The 16254-nt window shown below is 40.0% G+C and overlaps 1 protein-coding gene across 1 annotated transcript in view; it reads right to left on the bottom strand.

Moving 5' to 3' along the window:
- Positions 1 to 16254, bottom strand: part of CRISPLD1 (cysteine rich secretory protein LCCL domain containing 1) — a 93419-nt gene that overhangs the window by 13661 nt on the left and 63504 nt on the right. The window contains exons 10-13 of the mRNA XM_075826104.1: positions 14798 to 14928; positions 11935 to 11978; positions 11765 to 11837; positions 2846 to 2921 (exon numbers count right to left, since the gene is read on the bottom strand). Of these exons, the coding sequence (XP_075682219.1) occupies positions 2846 to 2921; positions 11765 to 11837; positions 11935 to 11978; positions 14798 to 14928 (324 nt within the window). The remainder of the gene's footprint in view (positions 1 to 2845; positions 2922 to 11764; positions 11838 to 11934; positions 11979 to 14797; positions 14929 to 16254) is intronic.

Genomic DNA, 16254 nt, shown 5'->3' on the forward strand with positions numbered 1-16254 from the left:
TGCCACCCAGCCCCCTGTAGGTAGTTCTACACAGCACCCCCCATAGATGGCACCCCCCTACCTTTCTGTAGATAGTGCCACTGTTCCAGGAGAAGTTCCTGACTTCAATGTCCATATATGGACAGTGAAGTCAGGGACTTCTCCTGGAGCGGAAACACCGGCCACAGCATTGGGGCTTCCGCTTCACAAGTCCCTGACGTCACTGTGTCCATGTATAGACAGTCAAGTCAGAGACTTCTCCTGGAGCGAAATCCCCAATCCCCAGCTACAGCATTGCCAAAGCTGTGGCCGGGTATTGGGGATTCCCCTCCTACAGGGAGCAAAAAAATACCCTCCTCCTCCTCCTCACATGCACTTTGCACTGTGAGGAGGAGGAGAGAGCGAGCGTCGGAAGACACGGCCATCACTCGGAACACATTCGAGTGATGGCCGTGTATTACCCGGCGCCATAGACTTCTAGGGGAGCCAGGCGGCCAGGAGAACGGCCTAAAATAGGACATGTCCCATTTTTGATGTGTGAATAGCCCCATTTGGGGTCTATTGTTCCTACTGTGGTCGTGTGACGGCCGTTTTTTGAGCAGCCGCCACACAGCTGGGAAACCCTGTCGTGTGAATAGGGCCTAAGTTAGATTAAAATGGAAGAAATGGTTAAGTTTGCAGAATGAATCTTGTTACTGCTTGTTTATTGACACAAAAAAATTAAGTATATTTGCAAAAACACAAGCAGAAATAGCATGAGAACGGAGGAGGATTGGGTGCGTGGTTTACACTGTTTCAATATAATGTGCATTTTTGTCCGTAAGTGGCTGGGTATATCTCTGAATACGTATTATTACATATACGTTTGAAACATCCAGACCCACATGTCTTAGCTCATGTATCAGCTGCATGTCAGAGGTCACCCGGTCTCAGACTGTGGGTCATTACGGGAAAGCTTTCTGTTGGGTATTCACATGCATTGGCTTGAAATCCTTAGTTGAATAACAAATTCAAACTGGGACGTGTATCAAATATCTTTAGAGTGCACTTTTACTTGGCCAGCCTGTTATTAGAGCACAGCAGGTGTTTTAGACAGTAATCTCTTATAAAGCTGTAAGAGATATTCTAAGACCACTGCACTTAACTGCCAAAACAGACCTTAACACTGTGTGCCAGGAAGGCATTCACTCACTAGTTATCATGCAAAAATCATAACATTTTTGTTTATCCAATTATGGGTTTTATACCTGACTGTGAAAAGAGTGTGATGGACAATAGAGTGCTAAATATGCAGTTTACCTAAACTTCCATCCTTTGATACATCCTACGTTACTTGAACATACATAATTCTTATGGAAATATGGTTATATCCCAGAAGTACATAAGAAAACAGTTTAGACAAAATGCCATCATATCCTGCGATAGAGTAAAGCCACCTTGGATAATTTACCTGCTGTTAAACATGTTAAAGGGGTTTTCCAGGAATATAAAATTATTGTACTAATACTCTATGTCAAAATTAAATAAACTTTGTAGTATGCATTCTGTCAAAAATCGGAAAGTATTTGTTCCTATTCACCCTACCTCTGGCCGGCCAGAAGTTCTGCTTTTCATCCTCTTTTTTTTGCTTCGACACGAGCTCGTGCGCGAGCGTTATTATGCGGACAGACCTGTGTCAATACCTCACTGAGTATCGACACAGGCCTGGCATTGAAGCATAAGCAAACAATGAACGGTGCGGGCATTGAGGAGCCTGTGAACCAATAGGATGCCTCAAACCCGGGTATACGTCAGAAGTCCCAGGTCTGAGGCATCCTATTGGTCCACAGATTTCTCATTGCACGCCCCGTTTAATTCTTTGCTTATGCCTCAATGCCCGCCCCATTTTCTTCATGTTCATGAAATTCCTCGGAAATTTAATGTCCCTGGAAAACCCCTTTAATATTAATTGGTCAGGTCTTTTACAAGATTTATAATTTGTAGAGTACTCTCTCTGTTGTTTTCTTTTCAATTCTAAGATCCATTGGAGGTGGACAACCTACTTTTAGAACAGATATGACTGTGGAATAAGGAAATCTATGTAAGGTTCTATATACCTTAAAATTAGCCATAATGTTTGCTATAGAGACCATGGAGAGGAAAAGTCCCAAGCTCAAGGTACCTTACCTTTTCCCCATTGGCAGTGAATGTTCCTCTCTCCACAGGCAACACAACATTAGTAATAACAAAGTGGGGGAAACCCAGGGTCACAAAGCTATTCTCTCCTTTGAAGGATTAAAAGTAGAGAGGAAAACCAGCACGAGCCATTCTGATGCTCAGACACATACTCGCTGAGCTACGTTGTTTCCGTAAGTCCCACAGTAGTGCTTCTTCTGTAACTACCATTCTGTTCTATGGGACTTACGGAAACAGTGTAGCGAAGCGAGCTAAGCTATTTCCGTAATTCCAGAAATCACACACTTCAGCCACAACACAGAGCAGTAGAACAGGGTTTAGGGGGCCCGTTTCAGAGATAGATGCCGGTCTCAGAGGTGGGACCCGCATCTATCTGACATTTATGACATATCCTGTGGATACGTCATAAATGTCTCTGATGGGAAAACCCCTTTAAATGCTGTCCTTAACATTACCGTGCCAAGCTGCTAACTTTTATTTTTTATCTGTTCCTAAGCAGTAGGCTAGTAAAAAAAGATTCACAATTTGCTATCATAAAATTAACCAAAAAATGAGATGTTCATATACTTCCTCCCCAGCTGACCCATACGGACTTAGCACATTGTCAAATATTACACACAGTAGTGTTACTATGTAACAAATGCTACTGAATCATTTATTATGTATATTAATTGAAAACTAGAATACTTACATCAGAATAAATACGGGTCCCAAAAACTCGAGCATAATGTGGACTTGCTTGGGCACAGTTACGTGGACAGTATACCCTAAAAAAAGCAAATAAAATATTATTGCATTGATTTTATGGTGTATTTGACAAGTATTACAAAGGTTTACTTTATTTCTAGGCTGCAGGCAAAAGATTAAATCAAAATGGCATCCGTCCTAGCTATAGAAGTTCCACTTCCATCCTGGCTGTAGTTTAAAATGATTGTTATTGAGAATCTCTAATAGGGACAAAATTTTGGGGCCTTTAGTGGTCTTATGCATAATTGTGGAGCCTACTACAAAGTGAAAAGGTAATCTTTGCCATAGGACATCCTCCAATGCTAAGTGACTACAATGTATAGGAACTGGAGTGTAGTTAAAATGTAGACTCGCCTAAATGTATAGCCCAACAGAAGTTCACATGGTGAAAATCCCTTATCTAAACGTATGATCAAAAACAATAATCCTTCCCCGAGGACCATAAAAAGCATGGCTAATCTCTTCTACTAGTACTTAGCTACCCAAATTGCCCAATTTTTCCTATACATTTCTACTGCTGAGCCCCTCTCAGGCTTGTTCTAGAGGTCCAAGGGAAAAGGAGAAGAATGCACTCATCATTTCTCTACACGTCTTGCTTGATCCTCACCCCCTTTTGGCCAATGATCCACAATCCCGTTTCACATACAGTACTATATTATGTGTCTGCCATTTTCTCACACCCTGTGCTCAAATAGGAGTCTGCCAAAGAAAGATTCTACATTCAGGAGATCTGCATCCTATTTAAAGGGAAACTGTCATATTGAAAATGCAGTCTGATCTGTAGGCAGCATGTTATAGAAGAGGAGGAGCTGAGCAGATTGATATATAGATTTGTGAGAAAAGATTCAGTAGAACTTGTGATTTATTGATATAAACCTCTGCTTATTCTGGGCTTACGACTTCAGTGGGCGGTCCTATACAGTGATTGACAGTCTTTCCTTTAGAAGCATGCATACAGCGATAGCTGTCAATCCCTGTGGGAGCCCACCCACTGGATTCCTAAGCCCAGAATGAGTAGAAGTTTAGATAAAACTAATTTCAAATTTTACTGAATCTTTTCCCACAAAACTATATATAAATCTGCTCATCTCCGCCTGCTCTATAACATACTGCCTGCAAACATAACTGTTTTTTCAACGTGACAGTTTCCCATAAAAAAAAATGAACTTCCCTATTAAAAAAAAACAACATTTCCCTGTCTCTAGTTTTTACACCATTTGAGAAACATTGCATATTGACGCCAAAATCCCCTATTCTCATTTTCCATATCCACTATAACTTCATTCTTATTTCTGTATCTCTATGTACAAATGTAAGAGTTGGAGCTAGAGAAGTGTCTTAGGAGACAAGCTGGCAGCTTATATGGGAAACCACTGGTGTCCTACATCATTACCAGACATGATCTATATAATTTGTCTAGAAAAAAACCATACTGGTATAGAAAATATAACATATTTCAATAGCAAGTACAAATCTTATTTCTTCATTCTTCTCAGCATCCAAACAAACTGGCAAAACAATGGAAACAACCTTCAGCATGACTAGTTCTTGTATGTCTTCCCCCGCATTTAGGCTTCTCCTTCTCGAACTCGTACCCCTATAAGCCTTACGTCCCCACAACTTCTCCTCTGAGTCCCCACCGTTTTGGGCTGTTCACTGCCTTATGGATTTTAAAGTAGTTGGTTGTTGCCTCTGGCCCGTGCGCCCTATGTCTTACTGGTTAAACATGCAAAAATTATATTTACGAATGCCCGGAGTGCATTTTGTGTTTGATATATGTATTACTGTTCTCTTTGTACTTATGAATTTTACAGGTGATTAAATATAAAACTACATCAAATGTAGCGAAGCTGGAGTCAATAATTATAACTATGCCCTGACAATGGCGATCAGATGATGGTTGTGCGTCTGGCTTTCAAGACCCCTTGCAAATAGATGATTTTTCTGTGGAGCTTGCTGTTGGCTGCTCATTTCAACTGTGGCGGCTGGTACAGGTAAAATGTACTATTACATGTGGCCATTCAAACAGATGGCCATCCATAAAATACATAGATGGACAGGGTCTGTCAAAGTGAGAGAGACACCTCCCTCTGACATCCATATTAAGATGGTACAACACAACTTGGTTGAACCTGATGGAGATATGTCTTTTTTTTAACTGTAATAACTATATAACTCCTTTAAGTAAAGTATAAATCTATATTTGGTTGTTACATAGAAACCGCAATATAGGTGTTATTAACTTTTATGAATCATTTTGTTCTGTAAAACATAAATTATTATATAAATATTAATAAAATTGTAATAATTTATCTAAACCCAAATTTCCATTTTTATTACTAAACACACCAGGCCCTCCGGTGGTGTATGTGATTTTTTATTTGACCTCTATGATGAGCTCTGCATAACATTAAAAATGTATTTCATGTTAACAAAATAGTATTTTTTTTAATTTATAAACTATATTCGTAAATATGACTAGAATTCAGTGTACTCAGGGCAACTATGACTTCCCAGTTACATATCTAAATATATGGATCATTTTCTTTGAACTTTTTTTTTTTTGTGCTCAAACCACAGTTGACATGTTCACACTCGTGTCTTCCACAATGAGAATTAAAGTACTAGGTGTAGTATTGGGCAAGGAGATGAACATCGGAAATTACAAAGAGCCGAATATAAATGTCTTTAGATTTCCACTCTGTAAATTGCAAGTGTATATTTAAGAACTTTCGCCTTCAGAAAGCAACATGTCAATTTACTACGAGGAGATTTGAGGCCTGAATCACTGATGTAATACATAGTTTCTATGTTCTAAAACAGCAGATGCCAGCAAAAGAGCTGCAGTGCATATCCGATTCTTCATTCAAGGGAGAACAGGAAAACTGAACACATAAAATAACCTACGCGTAGGAGTGGATTTCAGCAGACATATAATCATAACAAATAACAGTTTCAGATTCCATCTAGTACAGATTTTGGATCTACTCCACTATGCCACAAAGGCATTCATGTTTTTTTTTTTTTACAGATTTTGCTAGAGATAAACCATTCTTGGTTTCACACTTTTTGTCTATGATTATATTTGACAGTCATTTACCAAATTTATCTGTCACTCGATTATGTGTAGATTTAGTGTAGAACCAGATCAAAGACAAAGATTGCCAGAGGCAATCGGGTCTAAAAAGTCCAACATGACAGACCAAAATGTCAACTAATTGTCTGTAAATCTGCACAAAATCGGACACAATTAATGAACAAAAATCCAGAAAAATGTGTCAAAACTAGCCCATCGTTTATCTCATGTCTATGGTAAGCTTAAGACGTAATCAAATAAGTATATAAAAGTAAACTTTGATAACTTTAACAAGCACTAAATGTATAGCTTTATTATAAATAATATAATACAATAGCAAATTCTTACAATAAAATTTGTAATAAATGTAAAAATACTCAGATCAATAGAATGGGTAAAAAAAAACAATTTTGATGGACGTGTGTGAATTTTAACTCGAATCTATGTTAAAGAGGAATTCTAACTACATCATCTATTGACATGACATGTAGTATGACCTAGGTTACATACAGTAGGTCTGTTTGAGATTTTCACTGAAGGGAATTTCTAAACCGTGCCAAAGCCGGGACAGCACCTTAACTGTAAAAAGGTTTTCCAGGATAAAATGTTATTTATCCAGCCCTCTTATTTATGAAGACAACGAGGCCTTTTAAATTATATGTCTTTAAAAATATTCCCTCCCAGAGATGCTCAGTCACATATGCTCTCCCCTCTTTCCATTCCAGTTTGTGTAATGTACGGGTCTCCACACTGCGGGTGTGTTACATACTGACAAAAAAATGCACAGCCGAAGTGGAAACACCTTTTCTGGGTGTCTTGTACATTGAAGAGACTGAAAGGTAGGAAGTGTCTGTGGATGTAATTGGAAAGAGGGGAGGGAGAAGTAATTAAAAGCCCTCTTATTCTTCATGATAAGGGGCTAAATAAAAAAAAAATATTATCCCAGACAGCTCCTTTAACCTTTTAAGGGTCCCAGTTTCAACTTTTCACAGTACCAATGAGAAGTACTTATGTAAAGGCCCTATTACACAGGCCAATTATCGGGCAGTTGATCGTTCATCGAACGCTCGTTGCCGATAAATGCCATGTGTAAACAGGGCAATTTTTAGCAGATAAACAAGCAAATGCTCGTTCATCTGCTGATCGTTTCAGATTAAAAAACTAAAATATTATCGTTGTCGGCAGCACATATCCCTGTGTAAACAGGGAGACGCACTACCGGCATGATAATAACGTATGGGGGCAAATGATCAGAGTAACGAGTGCCCGTCCCCATACATTTCTCCTTGTGACTGGAGCAAACGAGCGCCGATCAACGAGCTGTCTCATTGATCGGCAATCGTTGCATGGGCCAAAATTAAGATTACTGTCAGTCAGACGGTCATAAAGAGAATAGAAAGTCAAGGCCCACCTGTATAAAACTTTTCTGTTGAGTGACTAAGTATGAGTAAACCAGCGTGCAAAGTTGTAAAAAAACAAATGTCACTGAAACCCTGTGGAACCCGGTAAAAGTTTTTCATTTATTTATATATATATATATATATATATATATATATATATATATATATATATATATATATATATATATATATATATATATATATATATAGTGAAGATAACATAAAATTAATCAGAAATACACTCTATACATTGTTAATGTGCTAAATGACTATTCTAGCTGCAAACGTCTGCTTTTTAATGCAATATCTACATAGGTGTATAGAGGCCCATTTCCAGCAACCATCACTCCAGTGTTCTAATGGTACATTGTGTTTGCTAACTGTGTTAGAAGGCTAATGGATGATTAGAAAACACTTGAAAACCCTTGTGCAATTATGTTAGCACCGCTGTAAACAGTTTTGCTGTTTAGAGGAGCTATAAAACTGACCTTCCTTTGAGCTAGTTGAGAATCTGGAGCATTACATTCGTGGGTTCGATTAAACTCTCAAAATGGCTAGAAAAAGAGAGCTTTCATGTGAAACTCGACAGTCTATTCTTGTTCTTAGAAATGAAGGCTATTCCATCCGAGAAATTGCCAAGAAACTGAAGATTTCCTACAACGGTGTGTACTACTCCCTTCAGAGGACAGCACACACAGGCTCTAATCAGAGTAGAAAGAGAAGTGGGAGGCCCCGCTGCACAACTGAGCAACAAGACAAGTACATTAGAGTCTCTAGTTTGAGAAATAGACGCCTCACAGGTCCTCAACTGGCAGCTTCATTAAATAGTACCCGCAAAATGCCAGTGTCAATGTCTACAGTGAAGAGGCGACTCCGGGATGCTGGCCTTCAGGGCAGAGTGGCAAAGAAAAAGCCATATCTGAGACTGGCTAATAAAAGGAAAATATTAATATGGGCAAAAGCACACAGACATTGGACAGAGGAAGATTGGAAAAAAGTGTTATGGACAGACGAATCGAAGTTTGAGGTGTTTGGAGCACACAGAAGAACATTTGTGAGACATCTGTCAAGCATGGTGGAGGTAATGTGATGGTCTGGGGTTGCTTTGGTGCTGGTAAAGTGGGAGATTTGTACAAGGTAAAAGGGATTTTGAATAAGGAAGGCTATCACTCAATTTTGCAACGCCATGCCATACCCTGTGGACAGCGCTTGATTGGAGCCAATTTCATCCTACAACAGGACAATGACCCAAAGCACACCTCCAAATTATGCAAGAACTATTTAGGGAAGGAGCAGGCAGCTGGTATTCTATCTGTAATGGAGTGGCCAGCGCAGTCACCAGATCTCAACCCCATAGAGCTGTTGTGGGAGCAGCTTGACCGTATGGTATGCAAGAAGTGCCCATCAAGCCAATCCAACTTGTGGGAGGGGCTTCTGGAAGCATGGGGTGAAATTTCTCCCGATTACCTCAGCAAATTAACAGCTAGAATGCCAAAGGTCTGCAATGCTGTAATTGCTGCAAATGGAGCATTCTTTGACAAAAGCAAAGTTTGAAGGAGAAAATTATTATTTCAAATAAAAATCATTATTTCTAACCTTGTCAATGTCTTGACTATATTTTCGAGTAATTTTGCAACTCATTTGATAAATATAAGTGTGAGTTTTCATGGAAAACATAAAATTGTCTGGGTGACCCCAAACTTTTGAACGGTAGTGTATGTATATATATTTTAGGATGGCCTAAATTCAGTTCATTTGAATTCCAGGGGGGGGTGCCTGGGGGTTGTGTCCTTAAAGAAAACCTCCAGTGGTAACACAACTTTCCATGTCTGCATTCCCCACCTGACTGTATACTACTCTACACTTCTTTTATGTATTCTGTACTTACTTTTTGAACTGCTGCCTTGTCTGTGCTTTAAAAAAAGCCTCCATCTTGATTTATAGATTTCTCGAGCTTTCCCTTCCTCTCTGCTTTAATATCAATCCCATGATGCTTCAGCACAGCATCACATGACCTGCTAAAGACCATACCATTTCTGCATGATGGGGGACACTGTGATTATAATTTTCACTATATTCTCCTAAATAAGCTGAGAAACCATAAGTATACAGCCAGGGAGGCTGCACTATATTCATCTACATTATACCTGTGTGACAGGACCCTGTCTACGAATCAGTGGTAGCTGATAGAAGTTTCTGCCCCCCCCCCCATGTATAACTAGTGTGTTAGAGGAGGAACTGCTGAAGCCTGTGATGGGTGACACAGAGATCTCCATAGACTCAAGTAGAGAAAGCGTGTCACCGTGCCGGATTCACACCGCTGCTAAGCAACCATGACAGTCTGTTATATAGAGATAGAAGCAGCAAGAAAAATAACAAGTGAGACACTGACACATGGAATACCATAATGGTGCACGTGGGAAAGTTTTGAATGTCCCTTTAATACGGACATTATGGCCATGTAAAAAAGGATCCAATCAGAGAAGTTAATTCCGCAGTGACAAGAGTGTACCCTCCATTTCACAATTAGGCATAGGGACAGCCAAAAGAGCTCAGTCAAACAACTCTAGATTCTTGGACCCATGTGAGCAGGACAGGATAGAGACTATAATATTGTGGTTCGCTGTAGTCGTAGTAGAGTACTCAGGTTTTGAGTTAGGTTGTAGTTAAGGTTTTAATGGTAGTTATAATTACAGCACTGAATGCAGCAACTTTCAGACACTGGTTGTAAATGTGTACACTGAAATAGGCCACTCATAATATTCCAGCTGTCCCTGAACTCGTACATTCATCTGAGCATTATGGGAGATTGACCTCATACATTGTACTCCCTGGGGCTCTAAACTCGAAATCTCATCTTCCTTTTAACACTGATCATTTCCTTTCTCGGTTGACTAATGACGCAGTTCATTAATTACATCTCTATTCTGGAATAGACCACCCTTCCCAAAAGTATTCCTTGACTTTACTGTAAATGACACAAAAACATAATTTTCTACTGGTGTAATAATCCACACCTATAGGTCATAAATGAGGTTAAGCTAAAAAATGTTAGTGAGAATTTTAATTGTAAAAATCCCTCTTGCAATATGTATAATTCATTGTAAAAAGGTATCTTGGGTTTCTAGTCCTTCTATCCATGAACCACATTAGATTGATGAAGGACTTTTTCCTAAAATTAGCTTTGTTTTGCTTCTTTTCCTTTGAATAAAAAAAGGGGCCTGTGTGCCACCATTGTCCACTGCCGCTGCCAAGCGCCACTGCTGCCTACCGCCACCCATATATAATAATCCCCAGCAGTAGTTAGTGTGGAGAAAGGAACTGGCCCCATCATATTGTATTGCTCGTTCCCGTTTCCAAAGTAATTACTGCTGGGGCCCTGCTTCACAAGGTCCTAATGCGGGCCAGCAGAAAATACAACTTCTTGACACATTGCGTGCGCCACCACACACAATATCCTGACGGTGCTGGCCAGCATCAGGACTTTATAAACTGTCTGTGGAATTGGAAGTGAACCATCACATGGGACAACTTTACATCGCAGGTTGCTGTTCCTATTTTGTTTTTTCCTACATACAGTGGATGCCTGTGAATGTGATTTAAGGGGGACATTGATTTTAGCTTAAGGACTCATGTACACATCCATATTATGGCTCTGTTTTTATGGAACGGCGATAGGGCTGTCATATAGGTGCATGATGCCTCTATTGAACCTCTGTATATAGTGCAGTTATAATGTAACTATTTACAATATTTCTATATTTCAACATTATAAAGTGCTAATTTTGTCATATTTAATAAAACTAAAAAAACGTTGCGTTTCAGAATTGTAAATTACTGCCTATTCTCCTTTTTATGAACTATTGAGTGCTTCTAGGGTACGTTCCCATATTGCTGCGGCCACATGCGGACGAAGTGCGGCCGCCACAAAGTGGGGAGTGGGGTCCACTGGGGGCCTACCCTAAAGGTATCATAATAGTTCTTGCATCATGAATCTTTGTGTATCATACGTCTGATACTGTTTGTTACATATATACACTCTGCTTCATTTGCACTAAGCTCTACACACACAGAGGCATACAAAGGTATGGTAAGGGCCCACAGAATTATAAGGGTGCCATATCAGGAGTCTGTACAACATGGATCCAAAATATTAATATGAGCCTGTATACTCATTTTAATTGGACATCATTATGCATTACAGATTAGGCAAAGGCTGAAAGTGATGCAAGTGCAAATGCATTGTTACGTGCTGAGCCGCATGCTTACTTGCAGTATATTCAATATATGTATTTGTTTGAGAAACAATATTCTATATAAGCAAAACAAAATTCTAATAATTACAAATTCATTCAAGAATGTGAAATAAATACGTTGTATATCTCACCTTGGACAGTGCGAAGCTGGATGCTGAAAGGGACATAACTGCTCCACTGTTGTCTCACATGTCACAGCCTGAACTACAGAAACAATATATAAATAAATGATATATATTCATCTTCTTGTGTTTATTTTACTTGCATAAAATATTAGTTCACACTAAATTAAGATACTCACATAATACTTTAGAGATGGTAAAGGAGTTAGCAGATTGGTATTTGCTGTTGGATAAAGAAATTCATATTTACTGGTTGCATTTATATTTCCATAACAAATTGAGTATTTTACTGTCAGGAAAAGCAAATCTCTGACAAGCTGAATAACTTACAAAAAAATAACTGTGTGGACCATGGGAGACTCATGGCTGAAGTGAATAGAGGCGTAACTAAAGGGTGCAGCGTTTTCATGTTGCACCCAAGCCCTGGGGCCTGTAGGGGCCTAAATGGTCCCTTTGCCCATATGGGGTTACAACTACTTTAAATGATGTGTTATAATTGGGGGTCCTTTTGCAGGAGCTTCAAGGTTTCCTCTTTGGAAGAGAACAACCATTTATACCTCACATGTGCCCTACATAGGCACAGCTATAATTTTAGGGAGCATATGCGGATTTACGTGTGGAAAAATTTGTATACAACTTATATATGATATTACTTGAAATCTCATTTAATTTACTGTATTGCACTGCGGATTTGCTGCAGAAAATTCTGCATGGCAAATCTGCACGTATTCCGCAACATGTGCATTATAGTCTAAGGGTGCATTCACACGTGGCAGATTTTGTTGCAGAAATCTGTTCCATTGATATGAATGGAGTCTTTCAGCAGAAAGTGCATGGATTTCTGCAAGTTCTATTCAGATGAATGGAACTGATTTTTCTAAATTTCTGCTACAAAATCTGCCACATGTGACTGCACCCAAATACCCATAAATGTGTAGTATGGATGTACCTGTACAAGACGCATCCTGGTTTCAAGAGCAGAAATGGGACATACTTAAAAAAACAAAACACTAAATGTGGACTATGCACCCAAAAAAACGAAAAACCTCAGATCAGACTGGTTTCGGTCTGAAAGACAACTAACTTCTTTATCTGCAACTTTATTTATCTCCTGTTGCTTATTCAGCACTAACATATTCGTCAGCGCTGTACAGAGATTGTCATCACTCACATCAGTGCCTGTCCCCAATGGGGGCTCACAATCTAATTTCCTTATCTCAGACACACATAAGGGACAATTTCATAGGAAGCCAATAAAGCTATCAGAAACTAGTGTCAATTATATTGCAAATTTACGCCATCTCATAACTGGTGTAGATTTGGTGCACGGGCGGCTAGAGATGTGCGTAATTTATTAAGAAGTGTGCGCTTAATAAATGAGGTGCATCTTACTCCAGCGTGTTTTAGATTAAGACTGGCGTATGAAACACCAAATAAATCCCCCCCCACCCCCCCACACTGTGTTTTCTTCTCTTTACTATTGCTATTCGTTTCTAGGTTGATGGTCCCTTTAAGTTTATTCACATGGTCAGGTGGTGCTTCAAAGCATCTAATCTGTCATTTCGAATTCCGTGTCAGGCTGATTCCAGACTTAATAATATTCTAGAAAGTTTGGGTTGACCTTTAAATCGCCTGCTTTTATACTGCTGCAATGGATAAACAAAAATGTCCAATTCTTGGACTCCTGGATTCTGCTGGCTTCGTTCGCTTCTACGTTGTGGCATCCATTCTAGCGGATCCGTTGACTACGCTATTGATTCCGTCGGAAAACCGGAAGCCAGCCGGAATGATGACGAACGGGAAGCATTAGCGATGTTTCCGTCACCATTGAGCTCAATGGTGACTGAAACGGAAGCTGTGCGGTCAGCTTCACTTTCCGTTGCGGGGTTCACCCGACGGAACCCTCCGACGGAACCCCGGAACGGAAGTGAACGGTGATGTGAACAGGCCCTTATACTCCGTTTTTAACGGATCCATTTTTATCTTTGCATCTTTCTTGCTTTCATATAGTCTGCGCATTTGCAGAAAAAAAACGGATCCGTTAAATGTAATGCATAACTGATACAAATGGATGGCATATCAGTTTGTATCCGTCATCCATTGACTTCAATGTTAATGTTAAAAAAACCTGGAAAGCTCCCTACCGTCAGGTTTCCGTAATTTTTGACAGAAACAATAGAGCAGGCTACGGTATTTCTACTGTCAAAGAAACGGAAACCTGACGGAACGAAGCCTAAGGGCCTGTTCACATCACCGTTCGCTTTCCATTCCTGGGTTCCGTCGGAGGTTTCCGTCGGGTGAACCCCACAACGGAAAGTGAAATCACAGCTTTCGTTTCAATCACCATTGATATCAATGGTGACGGAAACATCGCTAATGGTTTCTGTTTGTCACCATTCCGGCAGGTTTCCGTTTTTCTGACTGAATCAATAGCGGAGTTGATGTGACCAGGCCCCAACTGAGCACAACTAATGCAAAAATAATACCCATTGAAATCAATGTTTTTTTTTTACGTAAACGTTAACTTCCGTTCTTGTTCGCCTCTGACGGATACGCTAGAATGGAAGCCACAACGCAGATGTGAACGCAGCCTAACTGCCCATGCAATAACAAACTGAACAAATTATTATTAATGCTGATGAATCATTTGCTAGAACTCTATTACTGTATGTGATATGCCAGGCATGAATAGAACAGGGACCAAATTGTTATTTGTAGGCAGGACTGGCATGAGGTTGGACACTGCCCTACTCAATACATTTTATTGACGCCGTCCTTATGGTGTACCATATAGTACCCAAATAATAGTCATACAATGTACAAATAAACATAACATAGTACCCAAATAACAATGCCAGGCAGTTGCCTGAATCAATAGACTGCTGTCTTTCTGTAGATTTGGACAAATGTTAGCTCTGGGTGCCGAGGCCATCAAAAAGCCAGTGGCGCCCCCTTCAGTAATAATATGTAATGATCCCTGTGCAACTGCTAAGGCTTGGACCGACCTTGTTTGTAGGGTAAATTATTTATAGAGAAACTCACCCAATTGCCTGGACTCCATTTCTGTACGATTTTATGAAGTAATTTCTTCTTCCTTGTCGCGTAACATCTACCCATCCACCTTCATTATCTATTACACCAGAATGTATGGCTGCTCTACAAATACTGGATTGCTGATTAAAAAAAGAAAATTATCCGTGAATAAATCAACATGTTTTTTCGTTTTGTATTTGTTTTATCCTTTAAAGGGAACCTGTCACCAGCATTTCACCTATTAAACCAGCAATACCTGGCGGTAGTGGGTGAAAAATCATTTCTATATGACCTATAATTCTCTTCTTAGTCGGCTCTGTAGCTCTAGTAGTCAGCTTTTTAGTGTTCCCACACCGTATGCTAATGAGAATAAAAGAGTCATATCCACGTTTGAAAAGAGTCATATCTTCATTCCAAGTCTTTCCGAGTTTACCCAGCCTCCTTACTTTTGATTGACAGCTCCTCGCCTTCCCCCACCACACAAAATCCCGCGCTTGTGCATTGATGTCCTCTTCTGGTGCGCGTACAACAGGGCACCGGATAATTACGATAAAAGGCGCAAAATGTTTGCAAACCGTTATTTACAGTGGGAGGAGGGGTTTAGGAGAGGGGAAAACGGTAATGAACTTTTTATAGCAGCGGGCAGTGAGGGATATGTAAAGTCCAATAGGTGAAATGCTGGTGACAGGTTCCCTTTAACTGTCATATTGTATGCATCTGAGCACTACTGCTGATTCTGTGTACAACTTGGCCATCACCTCTGCATCCCAATCTCATCATATCATACCATCATATAAAGAGGACTCTCTCCTGCTGTAACTTGGCCATAGACATATCACAGCTGAGCCAACATTTATCTTTTAAAACGTCCTCTCCCCCATTAACATTCAGCTTCACATTTTATTTCCATGGAGGGAGGGAGATACATTCCTCAAAGGCGGAAATTTCTTATAGCAGACCTGTCAGGTGTCCTATGTTGCCCTATCTGATGGCAGCAGGGGATAGAAGAGGGATCTGAGCTCCTATATCTTTGCCATTATGCAGCATTTTGGAGAAGCAAACCCTCTAAATGATGGGAGTCTGACCTGCATATTTAAGGTTTGTTTCTTTCAAAACACTATATAATGTCACGCTCAGTGGACCCCCTTAATCCTATGCTGCCGTCAGATAGGACAACACAGGACATCGGACAGGTTCTGTTGACGGTTCTTGTTTGTAAGGGGAAGGCAGCTGTGCATAAGCTAATGGGCCAAGAACACATTGGATAATAGGAGTAGCCCAATCCCGTCCTCAATGATTGACGTAATCTGTGCAGGTCTCTCTTTTTACAATGGTCCTGCAGTATTTGCAAAACAAGGGGTGTGGGATCAGCTCATGGGTAGTGCCTACTTTCTCTTCTATATTGGTTGGGCGGACAGGTGGCAACCCATTCTGTGCCAAAATGTGGGATGTAAATAAAACAACAC

Source organism: Rhinoderma darwinii, chromosome 5 (genome assembly GCF_050947455.1).
Source record: "Rhinoderma darwinii isolate aRhiDar2 chromosome 5, aRhiDar2.hap1, whole genome shotgun sequence".
In the NCBI taxonomy this organism is placed as follows: Eukaryota; Metazoa; Chordata; class Amphibia; order Anura; family Rhinodermatidae; genus Rhinoderma; species Rhinoderma darwinii.